Genomic DNA, 15,783 nt, shown 5'->3' on the forward strand with positions numbered 1-15,783 from the left:
CCTATGGAACTTCATTCATTTTAAAAGAACTTGAAAATTAAAAGATTTAATGTTTTAAGGGGGGCTTCCTGGTGGCTCAGCTGTGAAGACTCCGAGTGCCAGTGCAGGAGACGACAGGCGTGCGTACAATCCCTGGGTCGGGAAGATCCCCTGGAGAAGGAAATGGCAACCCACTCCAGTATCCTTGCCTGGGAAATCTCATGGACAGAGGAGCCTGGCGAGCTACAGTCCATGGGGTTGCAAAGAGTCAAATACGATTTAGTGGCTAAACAGCAACAACAGAGTTTTAAGAACCAGTTGATAGTCTGATGAGTAAAAATAAATCTTTGTTCTAATTCAGAAGGCATTTCATCTTCTCATCAAATAAATAGATGACTTTCAGTCCAAAAATTATTACTGCAATTTGGTTGGCTTAAAAGAATATGTGTGTACTGGAGCCTATTATACAGAGTGAAGTAGGCCGGAAAGAAAAACACCAATACAGTATACTAACACATAGATATGGAATTTAGAAAGATGGTAACGATAACCCTATATGCGAGACAGAAAAAGAGACACAGATGTATAGAACAGTCTTTTGGACTCTGGGGGAAGGCGAGGGTGGGATGATCTGAGAGAATAGCATTGAAACATGTATGTTACCATATGTGAAACAGATCGCCAGTCCAGGTTTGATGCATGAGACAGGGTGCTCAGGGCCGGTGCACTGGATGACCCAGAGGGTGGGATGGGGAGGGAGGTAGGAGGGAGTTCAGGATGGGGAACACAAGTAAACCCATGGCTGATTCATGTCAATGTATAGCAAAAACCACTACAATATTGTAAAGTAATTAGCCTCCAACTAAAGTAAATAAATTTTTTTAAAAAAGAATGTGTTTGTGTCAACTGTATTCATATAAACTGAACAGATACTTCTTTTATATGATTCCTTTCATTAAAAATTTTAGCAGTTGAAAATTTGTGCTCTTCTCAAAATTCTTTCAGATATTATTTACGTATTTATTCTTCAGTTGTTGGCAATGTGAGGAAGGGCTGTTCCCCTGTGAAATGATGAGTAGGGTAGCTAATGTGTCCAGTAGCTACACGTGGGATGGGCACCAGGATTGGATATCAGACCTTGCGCCCCCCCTTTTTAATGGCTTCTGTCTAAAATCATAGTGCTTGAGAGTGTTTTCTTTTGGTGGCTTAACCAACGCCATGTTCCATACCCTTGTGTTTACACTCCATGTGCGCTGGAAGTGAGACAGAAGTTTGACATCAGTTATATCAGTTCCTATAATTGAAAATAGCGGCAAAATATAATTGCTGGTATTACTGCATTTTCTAGCTTAGAACCTTTCATTAAGGGGATAGTGTTGCCTTGGTGATGCCTTTTGGAGAAGAGAAAGCGTTTATAAATTTACTTATTTGACAGGAGAATGAGTCAGTGTTAAATCACCTTGTGTGTTTTACTATTTGCTTATTCTATAAACTGTCAAACCTGGATGTCATCCTGGGGTTTTAATTAGCTGGATTAAAATACAGCTTCCCCTGGAAAATAGAATATGCATAAGGTAAGAAAGCCTCTAAGAAGATAATAGGGAGGGAACGTTTCAGATCTTTCCCAAGTAAGACTCCCGACACTGAGATGATCCGTTTTTTATTTTTAGGTGGACTATCTGTGCTCGTGTCACCAACAAAAGTCAGATCCGCACCTGGAGCAACTCTCGAGGGGAAGGAAAGCTTTTCTCCATAGAGCTGGTTGATGAGAGTGTGAGTATCTGTCAGGTGGGGAAAGAAGAGTCCTCAGCTCTGGGAAACAGAGGGCTTACCTCTGTGCAGGCCCGTGAGGTGAGAGATAACAGTAGGCCAAGAAGAAACATGCTTCTTGCTGCTGTCTTTCTTCCCTGGTAACCTTCTGATGCCGTCTGTGGGCACAGGGTTCAGTCATAAGTAAAATCCTTGGTCTCAGGCGGAAGCATTTATAGCAGTTGACATTAGTTTTCTAGATGTGAGTAGTCTCACAGGCAAGAGAAATCAGAGACATTGTCTGACTTGCCAGGAGGCTTAGTCAAAGCCCCAAGAGGTGATGTCTCCTTGGGAGCCGCATGGAGCCCTGGGCCACAACAGAAGGCACGTGGCAGCCTTGACAAGTGATAAGTGGTTGGTTTTGCGAGAGATGCATTCTGGCAGCGCAGACTTCTGCGCTTTATGTAAACGAAACCAAACCACAATGGAGAGATGAAAAATCCAAGTAGTGGCATCTCAACAAGCGTCTTGTCATGCTATATCTCCGACCATTCTTTTTACTTAAAATCCCTAGTATATACTTCAGGCATTCTTTTCAAATGGCTGTATATTTCCTATTTGTTCAAATCTCTAAGGGGGCAGAAAAAAATAGTTGGTTTGTTTTTTTATTTGTTTCTGTTTTTTTTTTTGAAGATGGGATAACACCGCCAATGTATTGACTGAGTCAGAATCCACCTTTTTTAAACCAAATTATTGGTCTCATCTGTCAGTTGGCTAAAAATTCAGCTGTTAATTTAAGTTTCTTCTCCATCTGTAGCATTTTGACTGACAGGAAAGTACAAGTGAAAATCCAATCACGAGCAACCTGAAAGTATGATTTATTTTAACATTTTTGGCAATGACTCTCGAGTATGAAGTAATTCCTTGATGGGTGCAAATGCGAGGGAAGCTGGTGAATCATGGCAGCCCAACACACTTCCCCGGGGGCTTCAGTAATGTCACTCATCTTCAAAATACATTTTTTTTTAAGGTTTCTAACTTGAGGTTTAATGAGGGACAGTAATGGGGATCAGCTAGTTAAACCTGGGTTGTTTTGTTGGAGTTGATAACTTGAATGTGTGACTGTGAACTATGTGTCTTCTATGTTGACTGTGCTACTGTTTCAAAGATGTCATCTTGACACCAGAGTGTCCCATTTTTCACTGGTAGAACTGGAGCTCCATAGTTCTAACCTGCTCTCTCTCACACGCTTCTGCAGGGTGAAATCAGAGCGACTGCTTTCAATGAGCAAGCGGACAAGTTTTTCCCCCTTATTGACGTGAACAAGGTATGGCAGCGTGGCGTCTAGACCAGAAACGACCGAGTGATGGGGTGGGGATGGTGAAGGCATTTTAGACCCGATTTGATGGCACATCCCACGTTCCACGTCGTGGCTTCTTTTGTAGGTCTATTACTTCTCTAAAGGCACCCTGAAGATCGCCAACAAACAATTCACAGCCGTCAAAAACGACTACGAGATGACCTTCAACAATGAGACTTCTGTCATGCCCTGTGAAGACGGTCGTCACTTACCCACAGTTCAGTTTGATTTCACGGGGATTGGCGACCTGGAGAGCAAATCTAAAGACTCACTTGTGGGTAAGTCTGTGATGAGAGCCAAGAGTGGTCATCGTTGGTCTCGCTTGCACCGCACATGGGGGCGGCGTGAGGCGAGTGCTCGCCGCTTCACTTTTGGTTGTGCTGTCACGAGAGCCTCGCCATCTTTTTAATTCTCTTTGCTTGTGTTTGGCTGTGCTGATCCTCGTTGCTGCGCAGGCTTCTCTCATTGCAGAGTATGAGGGCTACTCTCTGGTCGGCACGAGTGGGCTTCTCATTCATTGCAGGGGCTTCTCGCTGCAGAGCACGGGCCCTAGGGCACGCGGGCTTCAGTGGTCAGCGGCTCCCAGGCTCTAGAGCACAGACTCTGTAGTCGTGGCGCACAGGCTCAGTTGCTCTGCAGCGTGTGGGATCTTCCCAGACCAGGGATCGAACCCATGTCTCCTGCATTGGCAGATGGATTCTTTACCCCTGAGCCACCAGGGAAGCCCTTGACCATTTCTTACTAAAACGCCGTGCTTGTGTCTTAGACATAATCGGGATCTGCAAGAACTACGAAGATGTCACAAAAATCACAGTGAAGTCTAACAACAGAGAAGTCTCGAAGAGAAATATCTATCTGATGGACATGTCAGGGAAGGTAGTGAACGCTACCCTGTGGGGAGACGATGTAAGTGCTTGCATTGAGTGGCGGGAGTGTGCAGAAAGGTGGGGACATGAAGAGCTTCCTGGGTGGTCTTGCCTCAGGAGCTGTGGGGCCTTGGCCATGTCAGCTGGGTAGACCCTTCCTCTTGAAGGTTTGGGCTCTCTGGGGAATATTTGAAAGCCTTTGTGATTTACTTCTGTGAGATTTGCTGTGATTTCGGTTTTACATAGTGAAATTTGCTCTTTCCTGTAACTCTCGGTTAGTTTTGATGCATCTCTGAGCAGATTCTTGTGTGTGAGGTTATCTTGTATTGAGTCCATGTAGCATTTATTGCATTCACTCTTCTATTGGCTGTTTTCTTTGTTTTTTATAAAAAAAACTTTGTGTTCTTCCTGCCATTGACACTTGTTTGTTTGTTGTTTCTGTTGTTATGCAGGCTGATAAATTTGATGGTTCTAGACAACCTGTGATGGCCATCAAAGGAGCCAGAGTTTCTGATTTTGGTGGACGGAGCCTCTCTGTACTATCTTCAAGCACCATCATTGTGAACCCTGACATCCCAGAGGCCTATAAGCTTCGTGGATGGTAGGTTTTTATGGGGCTCAACACAGGGGCTATTTGAACTTGGGCTTGGAGAAGAACTGGTTCTTTTGGTTCCTACAATCAGCATGTGATCTGTCTGCCAAGCAGAGGGCTCTGTTACTAAATGGAGCAGTTCCTATATTTCTTGGAGGCATTATGCCTTCTGAGAGGATGGCTCTAAAGGCCTTAAACTGACAAACCTGTAATCCCACGGCAAACCTGGAGAGTCACAGGGAGCAATTAGGACAGGAACGCTGCCCGCCGACCTTGATCCTGCGAAGCAGGTGAAGACGGGCTGTAGCAGCTTTGTGCTAGAGCTCCGTGAGCGGAGGTGTCTTTCATTTCACGGCTCAAAGCCGTGGGTCTCTGTGGGTGGAGGCGGGTGGGGGCTAGGCGTTCTTGTTCCATCTAGACTCCGGTGCCGATCGCATCTTCTAGTGTGTATTCACCAGACTCTGATCGAGTGCGGTGGGCACAATGGGCTTTTGTGGGCAGTATGTTGCTATTCACAAAGCGCTTGGGATGAGGAGAACCTACTAAAATCTCCTCGTTGTGTCTAGCTATTTAGGGTGTTAAAATTCTGCCTCAATAGAGCACTTCAAACTGAAACCTGGTATGCAGGCATTGATGTGGTCAGGGGAAAAAAGCGCTGGAACTCGCTTGAGCTTATGAGCTACAGGGTGGGAGTAGGTGGGTGTTGATTTCCAACCATGTCTTAGGGTTTGAGTGACTAGAGTTGGCGTGTATGACATGCTCCCCGCTTTTCTTTGAGCTTAATGTGAACCAGTAGCACTCCTATCTGAATAGTTTCATGACACGTCTAAGGCTTCCCTGGTGGCTCTGTCGGTAAAGAATCTGCCTGCGATGCAGGAGACCTGGGTTTGATCCCTGGAGAAGGGAACGGCTACCCACTCCAGTATTCTTGCCTGGAGAATCCCATGAGCAGCGGAGCCTGGTGGGCTGCAGTCCATGGGGTCACAAAGAGTCGGGCACGACTGAGTGAGTGGCTGACACACGGACACATCTCCTGGCATGGCCATGCCGCCTAAGCCAGCCTCGTGCGTGTGGCCCATGTGGCCCATGTGTAGCTTTTCTGGTAGCTGGCTGTGCATTGTAGCGCAGGGCCCTTTCATTAACAAGCTGACCGGAAGGAACCATGGCTTCCGTTTGTCCTTGCTGCTTGATTTCCCATCAGGCTCTGGGGCACAACCACAGGTTAATTGCCCACATTAAGGTCTTCATAGTTTACTTGTCGATAACTATGATCCCAGTCAACATGAAAAGACATGGCTGTCCCTTGAGTAAGGCAGCTTGGTGTTGATCAGAAAGGAGCTCGGTGTGTCCGCCCCCGCAGGCAAGGTCTGGAGATGTCTAGATTCTCTGTTGCAGCAATGTGGAGTTTCTGCTGTAAGAAGGGCTGCCTCTCTCCCTGTTCTGTTGACTTCTGATGAGCTGTCTTTGGTGGCAAATGTCTCCTCAGAGTTTTTGAAACTGTAAACTTGTGTTGCTAGTCAAGGTGAAATAGGTTTACGGACCTTGCTGTGCCTCTGTGACAGATTTAGCCGCTTACCTGGCTGAACAAAAAGGCAGTTGTCTGCAGCTTAGGGCAGCATCCGTTCTGTCCCACGCTCTCGGTTTACGGAGCCTTTTCTGTATGTGGTTACTTCTACTTACCCTCCTTTTGGGTGACATTGGTGTGTTTTCAATCTCAGCCTGCCTCTTTCCTGACACAAGTGTGCTTCTGACACACTCCTCTCAGGGGTCCTTTCCTTCATGTTAGCCGATAATGTAATCAACTTTATAATAATTTAACATAATTTAATTTCAACTTTCATTCTGGCATAAGTAAAACCTCACTAAGAAGGTCAGTCTACAGGGAAACAGGTAAATACCTTCTAATAAATTACTTTCGATTGTATAATCTTTTGAAATTATACCAGTCTTAAAAGATCTGGGAACATTTTTTGCTACCCCATTAAAATATGTCAACTGTCCCTTTCTAGCCTGGTACATTTCAGCGGTGAGAAAAATGCAGCTGCTGAGCAAGAATGAGCATCAGTAGCCCGAAGAACTATTCCAGGGCTCTCCGTTGTTGCTTGTTTTGCTGTTGACTTTCCAGGTTACTGTATTTTAGGCACTTGGGCCATCTGGCCAGTGTTGATAGCAAGGCTAATTAATATAAGAAAAGGCTCTGTGGCAGTTTGGCACTGTCTTTTGTGACCACTGGGAGGCGTCAGAGCAATTGAGATTTAAAAGAGGCCACTCCGTTTCTTCAGTAGACTTGAGATACAATAAGGAAGAGGCCACCTTCAGCCCCACTTGGCCATGACCTGTGAACAGTTGGATGGGGAGTGAATAGCCTAACCCTGGCACATAGAAACAAGTATCACATTCAGTATGCATATGTAGGGCCTGTTATTCTTTGTTTTTCAGGTTTGACTCAGAAGGACAAGCCTTAGATGGCATTTCCATCTCTGATCTAAAGAGTGGAGGAGCAGGTGGGAGCAACACCAACTGGAAAACTTTATATGAGGTCAAGTCGGAGAACCTGGGCCAAGGTGACAAGGTATCTGCATTCCTAACTTTCTCCACAAAAGCATGTACAATGTGTGAGAGGATGAGTTTTCAGGTCCAATTTCTGATAACCAGCTGTTAGACCTTAATCCAGAGCTATGATTCTTACCTGGGCTGATGGCTAAGGATGCCAGCCAGAGTGAGGGAGCCATGCTTTCTAATAGGAGTATGTTATATCCCTCAGGTCAGTTGAGGCACAAAGATGCCCAGAGCTGTGACTTAGAGAGTTGTGTAGTTCTTGGAGGGACCTTAACGAAGCAGTAGTAATCAAGTTGCACGTTAACATGAACCGCATTCAGGTCCGTACTCCTTTTCTGGGATTGTTCCTGCAGACCAGGAAGGCAGCTTTCACGATTACTGCTCACACTGAGTGTTAGTGAGTTTCAGCAGCAGGCATGGAGTGGATCGTGTGTACCCTCGCTGGGTATAGAAGACGAGCCTCTTGGGGGCTGAGCAGCCCTGGCATCTTCTGATAAGACGTGACTGGTACTTGACTGGAGTTGCAGCTTCCCTTTCAATGTTTGTGTTTGATGGCCCCCACCCCCCATTTTGCTCTGAGTCTGTATTCTGTCCGCAGTTCAAGATTTAAATCATTTATTTCTCCTTTATGCTCCCACAACCAGTAATTCCTGCTTTATTATTTTCATATTGTACAATATGGTTTTTATTCCTTACTGTCTCATTTCACAATACTTTCTTATCCATCATTGTCAATGACTGCAACTCATAATGCTGTTACACAGTGTCCTGAGACTTAAATGTTGGACAGATCTGTGTCACTCTGGGTTTTCTTGTCAACCAGTTTCTTTCTTAGACCTAAGGGTAGACAGTAGGTAACAAGAAATCGGGCCTAGAGAGTACCTATTCACACCCAAACTTTCAAGTCACACTTTGAATCGGCCCCTTACCTGGAAATACAGAAAAACCCTTTAGGCATTCTCCTGGAAGATTCCCCTTCAGTAGAGCAGGAGTCCCCAACTCCTGGGCTGCAGACCAGTACTGATCCACAGCTTGTTAGGAACCAGGCCACACAGCCGGAAATGGGCTGCTCCCTGTTGCTTGCATTGCTCCCTGAATCATCCTGTCTATGGAAAAATAGTCTTCTACCAAAATGGTCCCGGGTGCTGAAAAGGTTGGGGACCGCTGCTCTAGAGCCTTTTAGAGTGAGGATTCATCTGGCCCTGAGTTCAAAGTACACCCAGAGGGAACTGCTCACCACCCTCCAAAATTATTCGTCCTGTACCCTTTCCATGACAGTTAAAAGGCAAAGCAAATAGCAGCAACAGAAAGCCTATGCTTGTGACTTGGTCCTTGCCACATTTATTTACCAGTGCTATCTCCACTTTGAAGGCACTTGTTCAGTCTTTTTGCATTCTACTGAACTTGATGACTTAGACCGGGGGTCCACAAACAGGCCCACGGGCCATATCTAGCCTGCCGCCTATTGTAAGTACAAATGCATTGAAACCAGCCACCCGTTCTCATCTCTAGACTGTCTGTGGATGGTCTTGCACCCCAGCAGCAGGACGAGTAGCTGCAACAGACTGTGACCTGATGGCTTGTAAAGCCTGAGATAGACGCTGTCTGGCTTTTTACAGAAAATGCTTGTTGACCAAAGACAAAGTTGAATCGAGATGCTCGAAATCACTGCTATTGCTTTTAACACAGGAGGACTGGTTGAAGATAACTGTGCTAGAGTTCACTGTGTCACTCTGTATTTCCTGGTTCTGTTACCTTCGGAGGGGCAGAGGAACAGGAGCAACAAGATCAAGATCTCTTGAAGTCTTTTTCTTTCATGTAGTCTATTTCAGTTTTAATTAAATAGTTTAGTCTAATTTAGAATTAAGGACTTCCCTGGTGGCTCAGACAGTAAAGAATCCACCTGCAATGCGAGAGACCTGGGTTCGATCCTTGAGTTGGGAAGATCTCCTGAAAGAGAGCATGACAACTCTCTCCAGTATTCTTGCCTGGAGAATCCCCATGGACAAAGGAGCCTGGTGGCCTAGTCCATGGGGTTACAAAGAGTCAGACACCACTGAGTAACTAAGCACAGCACAGTTTAGAATTAACTTCTTTATTATTAAGGAGTAATATGCTTTAGAACTTGGTTTGTTACCCTTCTGGATTTTGTAGTCAGTTCAAGTAACCTCTGAAACTATAGAATGAATTATCCCTTGTAATCACATTGTGAGAATATGCAAACGCTTACCCCTCATATGTCAGGGCAGATCCAGTCCTGAACTTTGGTCTGTGCTCTTTGCCTCATGCCACTCTCTTCTCCTGAAGCCTGACTATTTTAGCTCTGTGGCAACCGTGGTGTATCTTCGCAAAGAGAACTGTATGTACCAGGCCTGCCCAACTCAGGATTGTAACAAGAAAGTGATTGACCAGCAGAATGGATTGTACCGCTGCGAGAAGTGTGACAGTGAATTCCCCAACTTCAAGTACCGCATGATCCTGTCAGTAAGTAGGATGGGTGCATGAGGACCGCTCTGGTGTTACTTGTCCCTATGAAGCTCCCGATGCTGTGGAGACTGGCTTGTCTCTCAGTTCAGGCTTTCAGATTGTCTGGGGTGCACAGCGCTGACTGAGAGCAGTCTTAGGGAGCGTCTCCTGGTGACTGAAGGGTGTACAGTTTAAAATGCAGAAGACATTGGAGACTCATCCAAAACCTTTAGTCCAAAGCCCCTTGCAGCTGGAGGGCCTCTGAGTCCAGTGTGCCCGGATCCTGCATCTGAAGGTGATTTTTGTTGGGCTGTATCTCCCGTGAGAACTGAAATCACACGTCCACACCATATCACGTTCCTGCTGTGATCCACACTTAACATTTTGAACTTCTCTCCTGGATGCTTTTTACATTCTTTGGAAAGAACATAGCTATTTGGTGGAATCGGCTCTTTTCCCTAGAAACTCTTTGAAGGAGTGGAGAAAGTCAATCTCCCAGTCTCCTTAGTGTGTCTTCCTTTTGTTACTTCTTTGGTGTAATGATGTGAAGTTGTGTTTTTTAGGTCAATATTGCCGATTTTCAAGAGAATCAGTGGGTCACATGTTTCCAGGAGTCTGCAGAGGCCATCCTTGGACAAAACACTGCATATCTCGGGGAATTAAAAGAGAAGGTCGGCCATGTCCTGTATCATTTCTGTAGTAGTTCCCATGCTGTGACTTACCTGTTTTTTGCTCTGATAATTGTTGGTCTATTGCTGGTGGGTGTTGTATAGTGTCTCTCACTGCTGACTGTGAGAGCTCATCTAATTCTAATTGTGTCCACCTCGGATGTGCTAACAATGAGGTGATGAAGTCATGTGTATAAAATTCTTTAAAACCAGCCCTTTCTAAGTAGAAGGCACTTTTTCCTCCTGTTTCTAAGAGTCGGTGTGCCTGCAGTCACTTGAGATCTGGAAGTATCTTCTGAAGTGAGCTGAAGTCCAGATACCTTTATTTTTTGAGTCTGTAATAATAAACTTTAAGTCCATTAGTTCCCTGTGCTTTACAGTAGGACCTTGTTATCCACCCATTCTATATGTGATGGCTTGTCTCTCCTAGCCCCAAGCTCCCAGTCCATCCCTCTCCACCCACTCCCCCACCCCCCATGATAACCGTGTCTTGAGTCTGTTTCTGAGTGTCTTGAGTTTGTTCCCTGTGTCTTGAGTCTGTTTCTGCCCCCTAGACAGGTTCATTTGCGTCATGTGTTAGATTCCACATGTAAATAGTGTTCTGTGGTATTTGTCTTTTTCTGACTTTGCTTAGTGTGATAATCTCTTGTTGTATCCGTGTTGCTGTAGATGGTATTATTTCACTGTATTTTATGGCTGAGTAGTGTTCCATGTGTATCCGTACCACATCTTTATTCAGTGTGCCTTTTTAAAGTAATGAACACTTTTCTGAAAAGTTGAGTCAAATCCTGGTTTAAATTCACGTATAAGGTATGTGCTTCTTTCAGATTGTCAGATATGTTCTTACAAAGTAACTTTCTTTCATAAGGTCACTTTCTTCATTTAATTTTTATAAAAGAGTATTTTCACCTAGTAGTTTTGTTTAATTCAAGGACTAGATTACTAGTTATCCTAAAGTTAAGAAAGATGTTTGCTCAGATAAAACATACAAAGACCAATACAAGCTATAGTTTCTGGGCCACACAAATTAGTATCTGTCTATAGATTTTTCTCCCCCATTGTCCTCCAAATCGGTTAGGATACTTGTAAAAGCCAGTAGCAAAAAAGGATTTGTCATTTGTTTTGGGGTGTGTGCGTGTGTGTTTTTTCTTTTCCTGTCTTCTGTTCATTTAGCTCTGCCCTTTTGTCTCTTTGAAATTGTCCATGAGCTCTCTGAAAATAATCCCAACAAGCCCTTTTACAGAAATAACTGGAATTGACTTTAAAGTATGATGGTATCTTTTATCTGTTTTGCCTGGTCCTCTATTTTCATATCAGCTTTTAAGGCTCGAGGCAGCCTTTCAGGATTTTTTATGGGCTTATTACATTTGACTGGTTTTACTGCCAGTGAATGAGGACATATAGGAACTCTCCCCTCAGGAATCATAATATTCTTGGAGTATGCGCTCCACGCTTTGACTAATCTTGAAAGAATGATGGCAGCTGGTACAATTTTCTGAAGGTTTAACACATTGTTTTATTTACATACCCAAAAGCCTGAGGACTCTGTGTGTGTGTGTGTGTGTGTGTGTAGTAACCTTTATATAAAGAGTTCTGTATATAACAAAGCTATTTTCATGTTCCAAGTGGCTTGCAAATAATACTTGACTGATATGAACTATTAATTTTATTAAAAGTTCTTGTACATTTATTTTATGCATATTTGTATAAAATGCTTTCTCTAATCCCTCCGTTTATCAGACTTTTTTTTTTAAATTCAGAAGCTTAATCGAATAGTATTTGAGAGGCCAGTAAGAGAGTACTGTGGATTTTAAACTTCTTCCCTAACTTTTGCCCACTTCTCCCGTCTTCTTCACTTACTACATCTGTAAATCCAGAGGCTGAAATAATGTATATATGACAACTTGAACTTTTTTCCTGAATCCTCGTCCATTCTTAATTTGTTCTGAAGATTCTGAGCCTCAGATCTATTCCATCACAGATTTTGAAAGTTTAGAAATGTGTTTAAGAGTGTTTCAGTTTTTTTCTATTGTGATAAAATATCCATAAAATTTACCATTGTGAGTGAGTGAGTGAAAGTCGCTTAGTCGTGTCCGACTCTTTTGCAACCCCATGGACTATACCAGTGAACCAGTGAAGTTGCTCAGTCATGTCTGACTCTTTGCAATCCCATGGACTATAGCCTACCAGTCTCCTCCGTCCATGGAATTTTCCAGGCAAAAGTACTGGAGTGGGTTGCCATTTCCTTCTCCGCTGGGTCTTGCCGACCCAGGGACTGAACCCAGGGAAGCTGCATGGACTATACAGCCCATGGCATTCTCCAGGCCAGAATATGGAGTGGGCAGCCTTTCCCTTCTCCAGAGAATCTTCCCAACCCAGGGACTGAACCCAGGTCTCCTCCATTGCAGGTGGCTTTACCAGCTGAGCCACCAGGGAAGCCCACGTGTATAAGTTCACCGGCATTAAAATACCTTCATATTGCTGTGCAGCTGCCACCATCATCCAGCTGTAGAACTTTTTCATCCTCCTCAGCTGAAACCCTGTACCCATCAAACACTAACTGTCTGTTGCCCCTGGTAGCCATCATTCCACTTTCTGTCTATATGAAATTGAGTACTCTAGGTAGAGTATTTTAATTTTTAATAAAATTCTACCTGAACAGTTTTATGCGATGAAATGTCACCTATATATTAGTCATTCCTAAGAAATTTCAAGCCACTGGGAGGTGATCATTTTCTCAGAGATCTTCCTCCAAGTCTTTTTAAAAACCGTATAGATAATTTCAGGTGGTCTGGTAGTTTGCATGCTGACAGTTTTACGTTTTGTTTCTGCAGAACGAGCAAGCATTTGAGGAAGTTTTCCAGAATGCCAACTTTCGATCTTTTACGTTCAGGATCAGGGTCAAGCTGGAGACCTACAATGTAAGTAGCGTCACCCGTGGTGCGTGAGGGTAGCAGCATAGAACTCTCGTCTGTCACCCACAACCCCACTACAGTGTCAGCTGTCAGTTCCTCGCTTACTGTGTTCCAGACCCAACTCGTAACACCCTGCATGTATTGCTCACTGAGTCACCAACACTAGGGTGCTGTTACCATCTCTGTTTTCAGATGAGCAAACAGACCAAGAGAGAGGTTAGGGGTCATGTCCAGTAATAACAGCCAAGGAAAACATGCTGTGTGGCCTTTTCAGTTAAAACCTGGGGGATTTTGGTTTGTGTCCTGACAGACACAAACCCCATCTTCCCCATGGTTTGGGTTCTAAAGTCAGTATATGAGAGAAAGACCACATGTGGTTAACATTACCTTGGAAATTCCTTTAATTGCTCATAACATCATACAATTATAAAATCATGAAAAAACAGCCTTTATTGAGTGCTGACTATCTGCCAGATACTGTTCCCCACCCTTTGCATACTTGGTCTCCATTCATCCTAGCAGTAACCCTGTGTGAAGGAACTGTTGTTGCCTGCGTTTTGCCAGTGAAAAGCTGTAGTTACGGAGAGTTGAGTAACTTGCCTAAATTCATACGCTAGCAAGTGGCAGAGCTGATAATTGCATGTAGGCAGTCCAGCCTCAGAGCTCTACACATGCTTAGAGATCTGACTGGGTTTTGTAGGTACAGAGCTGGAGTGTGCAGGCCCTGAGCTGGCCTCACCCCAGTCTGCCTCTGAAGGCACTGTCCAACCTGGTGAACAGGCGGCAGGAGAATTCAGAAAACCTTGCTTGTTTCAGGATTTGCTTGCTCTGCTTTCTTGTCAGGCCTGAACCCTAATACCTGCTAACAGCTGTGCCTGGTTTTGTGAGCATTAAATGAGCCTTTCGATGTCAGCAGTGTGGTGTCAGGGTGGGGTGGGGGTGGTCGAGGGGGAGGGGTGGAAGGGTCACTGGTCCCCGTGTGGCGTGGGCAGGGGTGGTGAAGGGCAGCAAGGTCGCCTCTCACGGAGCTGAGGCAGGCCGAAGCAGGCTTCGCCCTCTGCTGCGAGCACGGCTGCTCTCCCACCGCCCGCTCACAGAGCCCGTGGCGTAGCTTTAGCAAGCCACTGTCTTCTGGGCTCCCGTTTCTGGCTCTGTTGGAGTCCAGGTTTCCGAGTGTCTGGGACCATGAGGAACTGGTGCAGGGCCTTTGCCCCGGCGCTCATCAGCACGGCTCCTTTCCTGGGCTCTCGGGACTCTGAACCACCAGCATGTCTTCGTGCTCTCTCCTGTTGGGATCACTGAAACCAGGAGCATGGCCACAGGTGTTTCTTCCATCACAAATCGTTCTTCTCTTTTCAAAGGATGAGTCTCGGATTAAGGCCACGGTGGTGGATGTGAAGCCTGTGGACTACAAAGAATACGGCAGAAGGCTGGTCATGAACATCAGGAGGAATGCGGCGATGTGAGAGGATCCTGCCGAGGGGGCAGGAGCGTGTGGATAGAGGGCTGATTGAATCCCCCACCCCACCCCACCCCCAGCCTCCACCCGCACCACCATCCCCGCCCCGACTGACAGCGGTGCAGAGCACCCCTCTACTGTGGACTAAGCCATCGCCTCTCGTCACACCTGGGAACCCACTGACAGCAAAGGGAAATACGCTCGCAGGGCTCTGGTGTAAACCGTGTCAGACCTCAGGGTCAGCTGCACGGACCGTAGTGCCACTCACCCCCTGTCCTTAGGCTTTTGTCAGTTTTACTAAGATCTCGTTATTTTCAACCAGAAATTATGTCACAGGAAATTGACCCTCAATCTGTAGACAGTGAACTAAATTATGTAGGCAGGGTTCCCGCTTCTCCAGTGGCGACACCTTCTCAGCTCAGGCCCCTTCCCAAGGGAGTGCTGAGAAGTGGTTTTGTGGAGGAACTTGAGTGTTTTAGGAAGCCTGTCTTCCTTGATTTCAAAGGCTCCCTTTCTAGAGGGGCCACACAGTTGTTAATGCCTGGAATGGCAATAGGGTAGAATTATTAATCAAAGTCATATCTTTTATATCTGAAGAATATCCTTCCTTCAGGGTTTAATAGACTGAGTCAGATGGGTCTGATATTAATCAAAATGGTCTCTTCTGAGGAAGGCTGATAAGCATTGACTTGCTGTCCCCTAGAGACATCCCAGCAACTACAAAGCATCGCTTTCGTCTCCCCTTCAATTAATGTTGCATTTCTGTTGGTACGCCTTTTCTACCTGTACGTATTTCTTGCATTTGTATGTTTTCTTTTCTTGATTAAAGCTGTATTAAACAGAAGGGATTCTGAAGGGAGAAGCCCTTTGTTGCCATTGCCTTGTTTAATAAACAGTTTATTCTCTGCTTATGAATCCCACTTTCTTTGAATGCAAAGGGTTCTTGTAACTGGAAAGCAATTAATTAGCCTTCATAATAAATGTTCACTTGGGGGAGATGTTAACTCATTACAAACTCGAAGATTAGTCCAAAGCATAGAGATCATTCTTCCTAATGTCTGCAACCTTGAAATGCATCTTTAAAAGAATGAAAACACCAAAAACAAAAAGCCATTGTGCCCCGGAATGCTGATGATCCGGCACTTTGGGATTTTATTGATGTTTACACAG

General features: G+C 45.0%; 1 protein-coding gene across 1 annotated transcript in view; it reads left to right on the forward strand.

Annotated features, from left to right (window-relative positions):
- Positions 1-15,522, forward strand: part of RPA1 (replication protein A1) — a 44,477-nt gene extending 28,955 nt beyond the window's left edge. The window contains exons 8-17 of the mRNA XM_069603054.1: positions 1,650-1,752; positions 2,987-3,055; positions 3,174-3,366; positions 3,855-3,994; positions 4,407-4,555; positions 6,986-7,118; positions 9,413-9,589; positions 10,135-10,242; positions 13,074-13,160; positions 14,516-15,522. Coding sequence (XP_069459155.1) covers positions 1,650-1,752; positions 2,987-3,055; positions 3,174-3,366; positions 3,855-3,994; positions 4,407-4,555; positions 6,986-7,118; positions 9,413-9,589; positions 10,135-10,242; positions 13,074-13,160; positions 14,516-14,620 — 1,264 coding nt within the window. The 3' untranslated portion in view covers positions 14,621-15,522. The remainder of the gene's footprint in view (positions 1-1,649; positions 1,753-2,986; positions 3,056-3,173; positions 3,367-3,854; positions 3,995-4,406; positions 4,556-6,985; positions 7,119-9,412; positions 9,590-10,134; positions 10,243-13,073; positions 13,161-14,515) is intronic.
- Positions 15,523-15,783: the final 261 nt, after the last annotated feature.

The sequence above is a fragment of the Ovis canadensis genome, chromosome 11, assembly GCF_042477335.2.
Source record: "Ovis canadensis isolate MfBH-ARS-UI-01 breed Bighorn chromosome 11, ARS-UI_OviCan_v2, whole genome shotgun sequence".
NCBI lineage: Eukaryota > Metazoa > Chordata > Mammalia > Artiodactyla > Bovidae > Ovis > Ovis canadensis.